This window comes from Chiroxiphia lanceolata, chromosome 22 (assembly GCF_009829145.1).
Source record: "Chiroxiphia lanceolata isolate bChiLan1 chromosome 22, bChiLan1.pri, whole genome shotgun sequence".
NCBI classification, from domain to species: Eukaryota; Metazoa; Chordata; class Aves; order Passeriformes; family Pipridae; genus Chiroxiphia; species Chiroxiphia lanceolata.
This window is the reverse complement of record NC_045658.1, coordinates 3,143,853-3,151,672: the sequence shown is the minus strand read 5'-3', so window position 1 is coordinate 3,151,672 and position 7,820 is coordinate 3,143,853. Positions and strand designations below refer to the sequence as shown.

The 7,820-nt window shown below is 43.8% G+C and overlaps 1 protein-coding gene across 1 annotated transcript; it reads right to left on the bottom strand.

Moving 5' to 3' along the window:
• Window positions 1-1,706: 1,706 nt before the first annotated feature.
• Window positions 1,707-6,460, bottom strand: LOC116797505 (chymotrypsin-like elastase family member 2A). Its single transcript, XM_032709104.1, is given in 8 exon segments — window positions 1,707-1,881; window positions 2,358-2,507; window positions 2,642-2,787; window positions 3,513-3,649; window positions 4,441-4,569; window positions 5,497-5,594; window positions 6,039-6,127; window positions 6,334-6,460. Coding segments are annotated over 8 exon segments (810 nt in total). The 5' UTR covers window positions 6,377-6,460; the 3' UTR covers window positions 1,707-1,863.
• Window positions 6,461-7,820: the final 1,360 nt, after the last annotated feature.

The window sequence follows — 7,820 nt, the reverse complement described above, 5'->3', positions numbered from 1 at the left end:
TAGTAAAGAAACTGTTTTCTTGACACACTCTGAGCTGATCCTGCAAAATCACAGGAATGAAATTATATGTTTTTCTGTGAGTATGAAGGACGATATAATAATTTGCTGTAGGTCTTATTCTTTTTAGTACTTCTTAAGGAAGGTCATGCAAAGATGGGCTACTTATGCTGGTGAAACTGGAACTGTTGAATTTTTTAATCAAAATTTGAGAATTTGTTTTTAATAGGCCTTTCCAGATGATGAGTAATTTCTGTTGACATGTTCAAATGAGCTCAGACGTTCTCATAATATTGTCTAAATATTTCAGAAGGGAAATTAATCCAATTTCATCTTGATTTCAGTTTTTACTGAAGCATCAGCACATCTAATTTTTACTTTGAGCTTCCTGATTACCTCTTTGTCTCTCTTTCAGCTGCACATAATTGACATCCGTGCCCCATACAGCAAAGCAACCTCTAATGATTTTAATTTTGAGAACTATTTGTCCATCATTTACAATCTTACACTGATGGTACTCGTGAAAACAACTCAGGATGTTATCCTGGAGCTGGTGACACCTGAAAAACTGGGTAACTCTTATTTCCACGGATCAAGAACAAACCTCTCTGTAGTAAAGGTGATGGAAAAAACCCTCCTCGGATCTCCTGTTCTTTCAGACAGGTGAAATCACATTTTTTATAAGGTAAATAAACCCCAATAAAGCCTATTATTTCTCAACAGAGGCTGGTTTTAGGCAAAATAAGTTCCTGCTGGGCTCCCCACAGCAGAATGATGGTCAATGGTTGTAAATTAGGAAAAAAGTAATAACAGTGCAGTCCCCAAAGATGACATACAGCCATGTTTTCTCTTATTAATTTAATAGAATATTTATGTATTTTCAGTCCAAAGGTAATGACAGCAAAATATCTGTCTGAATGGAACTGCAAGCCTGAAAAATGCATCTCTGAGCCTTTCTGTTCTCACAATTATCTTCCAACCTTTTCCTTACTCTATTTACTCCTTACCTTTGGGTCACTTGCTCTCCATTTTTAATCATTTGTTTTACTCTTATTTAGTCTCATTATTTGTTTTACTCTTAAATATGTGCCAGGGGAGAAGAAAAGCACAATTCCACCTTGATTCTATACTGTCTACCTTTCATTACAATGAAAGAGATATAAACAGGGGCTTTAATTTAGTACCAGGTTAAAAGTGATGATTCTGCTCGTGCTTTGCAAAAGATCCCCTGGGTGGGGGATGACTGTGACTGTTCCCAGCTCTTCACTGGCACCTGAAAGACTTAAAAATGAGGGACAGGGCCATGGAGGAGGCAGGTCTGTGCTCACAGCTGGATCCTGCCCTTCTCCTTCCTAGATCCCGAGATCCCGGGGTGTTCAAACATCTCCAAAAGCCTTTTGCAGTGCTCCCACACTCACCTGCACGGACCTGCTGGCCCCTGTGCCTTTCCCTGGGCATTGTCACTCTGGCTCTGGGGGGTCCCTCTTGGAGCCTCGGGGGTCCCACAGCTTCCTGCTGCCTCCAGGCAGTGCCTCCCTTTCCCCCTCCCTCTGACCCCCCCGGAGGTGTTTGCTGATGCTCTGACTCTTCCCACTGCCCACTCTCTGCAGGGGCAGGCTGTGGAAAATCTCCAGCATTATCCCCAAACACAAATATATTCAGATTGCCAGGACTCAGGAAGGAGTGACAGGGACACATGTTTGGTTTTCATCTTGCAAAAAGTACTGTTTATTGCATTCCCGTTGGGTTTAATGCTTGTGTTGTTAAAAGCGTCATTTCCCGGTTCTTTGTGACCAAAGGTGTCGTGGTTACAATTTTATTCAAACTGTTTTCCTTCTTGGTGTCTCTCATCCTGTTCTCTTTGGATTAGTTGTTTTCTATAACCTATAAAAAATGTAAAACAAGTGAAAAATCACATCACGAGACACAGGAATTTGTGAACAGGGTGTATTGCATCCAAGATGTGGGATTTAAATAAGTGAAATAAGATTGTTGTTCTCAAATTTTATACTATGCTTAAAAACATTTGATATCCCAGACTTAAACAGCACGTGCTGCCTTTTAGGATGCAATTGCAACAATCAGTGTATTGATGAATGCAAATTTGTGTAATCACTTCTGAAATCTGCAGTATACAGATTTCTACGAATAGAGCTCTAGGATACAGGGAAAATGCATTCTACTACCAAGACTTATTAAAAAGTGACAGTAATTTGGAGAATATTTAAGGAGAGAATACTTTTGACCGGCTAGGGCTGAACAACAGTGGCTCCCTGAAGCAGGGGGGTAGAAATCCCAGTTCAGAGAGAACCTCAGCAAATCCAAAGGTCCCTGTTCTCCAGGAGCACCCAGAGCCTCACCTTCTCGATCCAGCTGATGAGGCAGAGACCCTGTGAAGACAGAGGGCTTGTGTAGTAGTTGCAGCCCAGGGAAGAACCAAAGCTGACGATGCCAGTGCACCTCCCACCTGCCATCGCCCCTTGGCAGTTCAGCGGGCCACCAGAGTCCCCCTGGGAGGAAGGGGAGCACAGTCAGTGGCAGCTGTAGTGTGAACAGCTCCTCTGTGGGTTTTTTTTTAAGCTTTCCCTGCCCACCAGGCCTGTCTGTGCCTGAACACCCTGAGCGGGGTGTTCTCCGGACTCACGTTACAGCTGGAGATGATTCCATCCCCACCAGCACAGACCATGTTGGGTTTCACTATTGTTCCCCACCAGGAAGGCCGGGAACAAGTTTCATAATCCACCACCAGCAGAAGGCCTTGCTGCAGGTCGTCAGGAAGAGGCCCATTTGCTGGGAGGGAACAGAAACAGAGGGGTCAAGAAGGTATCACCTGGCACTGAAGGAAGAGCAAAACTGCACTGTTAAGCTTCCCCCAGGATCTGGGTCCATCCCTCCAGGTAAATACACTCCACAGGGGCTGTGTAAAGGGAAAACTGTATAATCCATTTCTTAGCTCCATTCTTTCATATAGGGAAAAAAAAAAAGTCCTTAACTTACTCAAATTGCATTCCATTAAAAAGTGTCTCGTTGTTAGAGAAATAAAGGACTGCTCTTGGTTCAGGAGTTTGCAATTTACTTATCCCTCTAGGAATTGCCTCCTGAGCTGAGCTGAAGTCTTCTGAGGTTTTCTCCTGACAATTCTGCTGAAGTCCCTGAGATTTTCTCACTTCACATCTATTCCCTCACGTGTCTTTTCAGACACTCAGCAGGTGTGTTGGATTAGCAAAAGCACCCTCTGCCACACTTAACATTTGTGTTAAAATAGCCCCTAAAAGCTCAGTAAAGGCCCCTGTGTGCATCACCAGCCCTGTCACAAGCAAAATAAACTTGGAAAGGCAGGGGAAAATCATATGTTGTGAGTGAAGTGGGGCCTAATGTGATAAACCACCTCATTACACTGAGTTCGGGGGGATCTTGAGCACCATGGACAGTCTGTGCCAATCTCACAGGAGAAGGCACTTCTGAAAGTTGCTTTTTTTTTGTTCCCCCAGTTTTGGGAAAGTCTGGGTACTCACTCTGCAAGGTCTCCCCCAGCCTGTCACGTAGCAGGCAGTGTTGGAGGCCAGGATGCTCTGGGCAGGGGGCAGACAGCCAGCTGGATCTGGGCACCCAAGGGGACGGGCTCGGAGAGCTGATCAGAGCAATGTCATACCTGTGGTCACACACACGGGGAGAGTGGGGGAGAGAAAGGGAAGGTAAAAAGGTTTGCAAATGGGCCCAGACACAATAGCAGGAATATTTAGTAATTACACAGCACTTGGCCTGTTCCAAGAGAAGAAGGGAACAAGGAGGCCAGTGAAGGGCAGTAAAGATTCCTGCACCCCTAAAGCAATGGGGAAATCCATGGATTGGAGGGTATTTCCTGCAGAACTGTCCACTTTCTGATGGGAAAACTTGTCTCTTGTAGGTTTTTTTTCACCAAAACCAAGCATATGTTAGGACTCACCCCATAGACCTGGAACTGAGGGGATTGTCTTTGCTAATGTCTTATCCTGCAGCAGGTCATGGGGGTCCTTCAGCAAGAATATTATTATTAGATATTACAGATATTATGCCACTGAGCAATAATACTATGTCTAGGTTTTGTAGGAGGGCTCCAAGAGTGTGTATAAACACTTGATTCTCTTTCACTGTACAACATGATATCACTGCACAGAACAGCTTCCCACCCAAGCATGGACATGCAAAATGGCACCTGAAAACTCAATTACATAAACAATAATATTGTTAATTGCTTCGTATTCTCTTGAGTGGGGAAAAGTATAAACTGGAGGCTCACACTCTCATCTATGAGCAAACATTTAAGCAGCAGCACTGCAAGGTGTAACAGAGGCTCTGAGCGTTTGTGCTTGCCACAACTCTGGGTGTGGTGGGATTCAGGTTCAGGTAGTTTGATTTTTGCCCTGGGTCTAAAAACTGTCAAAGTACCTGCCACCAGCTTACCCATTGGCAACATTCTGTGGATCCCAGTTCTCATTGACAACAATCTTCTCTGGAGAAACTGCAACTGACCCTTCTTCCTCAGCTGCCAGGTCGTACTTCCCAAGAAACACTCGATATGTCAGAGTAGAACTGGGCAAGGAAAGGATCAACACTCAGTGATGCAGCTGCTGCTCAGGCTGCTGCAGCTTTGTCACCTGAGAGACTCAAAAAAGAATATCCTTGACTGTAATCTCCCATGATGTGTCTGGAGCTGAGCCAGTGATTTGTTAATCACTGTTCTAGGCTCAATAATAATTTCATCTCTGAGCCATCCTGTCAGCTCCTGCTCAAGGCTTCATTAACAAAGTGAAGGTGCCTCCAGTCTTTGCAGGATTCAGCTCATATTCTTCAATACAATAAACAGTTTGGACTTTTTTGACAGCCATAAACAGCTTCACTAATAAACAACTATGTGACAGATATAATACATAGAATTTATAATAATACCATTCAGCCAATCCTTCATATTTCATACTAGGACATTTTCTACAATATAGTTTTCCAATAACCATATGCTACCAAAGCAAAATGGGGTGTCTTTGTGAAACAGTTTGAAGGTGAAAGGACAGAACTGTACCTGATCATTTTTTGTTAGACTGCCTCCGTAACATGAAGAGTTACCAAAAATGACTAATGCATTCAAACATTTGTGATTATTTCTTCAGGGAGTAGACTGATTAGTTAATCTGGAATCTCACTGACATGTATATTACAGAAACAGGCAACACGGTGAATTTTAATAGCAACCTGAAAACAAAGGACATTTGTAATGATTTACAGAAAATGAGAGTATATAAGTACAGTAACTGAATATAATATTATTATGAGGGGGGTTTGCCTTTCACTTCCATTTTAAGAAAAGAAAAGGTGTCATTCTTCCGACCTATTAGTTATAATCAAAATATATGAATCTGAAACTCAGAGCTCTTAGCTTAGAAAGGGAGAGACTGGCATTGATGTGGGTTTGCTTCAGCTCTGTCTGCTCCAGTGGGTCCAGATTTCACTCCATTTCGTTACCTGAGTCAGTGGGCAGCTGTCATCACCCAGTTGGTTGCAATGAGGGTTCCCCCACAGGTGTGACGCCACTTGCCATTGGAATAGTATTGCAGGGAGGCCTGGGATCAAGGAACAGAGTGAGGCTCAGATTTTTGTTACTGATCTTTCATTGCTGTGCTTTGTTTTCATTGTTCCTGCACCCCGAACACAACTCGGCTTCTGGAAGATGGTGGAAGGCTTTGGAGCACCAAGTTTTCCAGCTCCCTGGCCACAGAAAAGCTTTCCATCCTTCCCCATCATCCAAAGCTGAGGTTTTAAAGGATCTCACTTAATAGATCTACTTGACTTGCCTTGAAAACCTGCATAGCCAGCAAGAGGTGGCAACATTCAGAGCTTCTTAAAGAGACTGGAAGCTTTGGGGTTTGATCAGAATGGAATAGGTCAAAACCTAACTCACGACAGGCAAGGTGCATCAAAGGAAATGAAGAGGTGGTTTCATTCAGCTGTGCTGTGTGAGGGTGGCACAGCCCCAACAGCTCCAGGGAAAGCACAGAACGACCAACCTGCCAGGGCCAGCTGTAGGGTCTTGCATTTTCCCCTCCAACAACTCTTGACACGATAGGTGGGTAGGCAGGAACCCCGCAGCCAAGGGCTGGAAGACACACAAAACGGGATTTGTGTTTTAAAAGTAGTAAAAAATTTAAGATATGGAATAGCACAGCCCCTGGTTACTGCAGTGAACTGCCTACGCTGTCTCTCTTTCTGCTCTGTTGCTCTACTTTCTCTAAAAAAGGAAAGCTGTTTCTAGATTTTAATTAACTTTTTCCTTTAAAACTAATGCAGGAATTGGACACATACCTGCAGGTGCCAGAGTCAACACAGCGAGAAGCACTCCAAACATGGTGCTGGTTGCTGGGTGCTGCAGGTTCCCCTCCACAAGCCATTTTATGTGGTGTCCTTTATCTCTGGGACACACGACTTACAAAGCAGAGCTATTCCAGTACCAATGGAAAACTTGTGTAATTGTGGGATAATTTTTTATATACACAAGTTGCTGAAAAATCCCTGCTTAGAGTGGACCTTGGAGCCAGGTTATATCAACAACTTTTAGTTGCTTATTAACTGTAGCGGTTGTTTGCATTTCCATTGCCTTGAAAGTTCATCACAAAGGTGTCCTCAGAAGGAAAATGTTGAATGAATTTTTTTAACACTTGGTGATATGTCAGCAGTAAGTGTCTGATGTATTCAGACACTGATAGATTCAGACATGTCAGCACAGTTGGATTAGTTGATCTCTAGAGGGCCCCTTCAGCCTTAATTATTGTATAATTCTGTGATTGCTTGAAATTTTATTTTGTTCTGGTTTTGGGGGCTTTTTTGTGAAGTGAATGGCATCTGCCACTTTGTACTGGCTGAAAACGCTGTCTCTTATCTTCTTTTCTAGATCAAGTTGTCATGTGTTCGCACACCAGACTTCTTCAATAACCAGACTGTGATCAGTTGGAAGTGGAACGTGTTTCAAGCCCATACAAAGAACCAGCTGTCCAGGATGGGGGAGAAACTCCTGGTCATTGTGGTTGCATCTCAGACTTCATCCCTGTCCTGTTTGCCTCTGTGAGATCAGTGGCACAGCCCTCTGGGGAGAACAGGGCTCCTGCAGCATTGCAAATGGGATTGTTTACACCCAAAGCATTGAGACCTGGGACAGAACAGCGTGAGCTTGGTCATGGAACGGAGAAAAGCATTTCCACTGAGGACAAAGCAGCAAGAGCAGGCATTTATACCCCTCCAGAGCTGCTGCCACAGAAGGAAGTGTCCTAATTCTACTCTCAAGCACAGGGTGTGACTCTTGGGGATGATCCTGTGCAGGGCTAAGAGTTGGACTCCATAGCCCTTGTGGTCCCTTCCAATTCAGCTTATTCTGTGATTCATTACTGACATCTGAGATCAATGACTTGATATCAACACTTACTCTTGGCTCTTTCTTCCTTTCTATCCTCTGCTACAGGAATTTCTCATCCTCTGTCACATTTTCATCCCCCAACCCTTGAAAAACTGTTGCTGGTTATTTAAAACCCAAACATCTCTAGCCCACAAGCCAGGTCACGCCTGGGGAGCAAACTTACTAGAATGGAAACAAATATCACAGCTTTATAACCAGAGCTGTGTTGTAAACACAGACCAAACCAGGGGCTCAAAAATGCTGAACTAAATGTGTTGTTTAATGTCAGGATTAACAAGCAGCAGAATCCCTGATTCCCACAGCTTCCCTGGAGCAGTAGGTACTGCTTTGGATGGAGGACGCCTGGAGCACACATGTGGAAGGCAGAAGTATAGATGCTTTG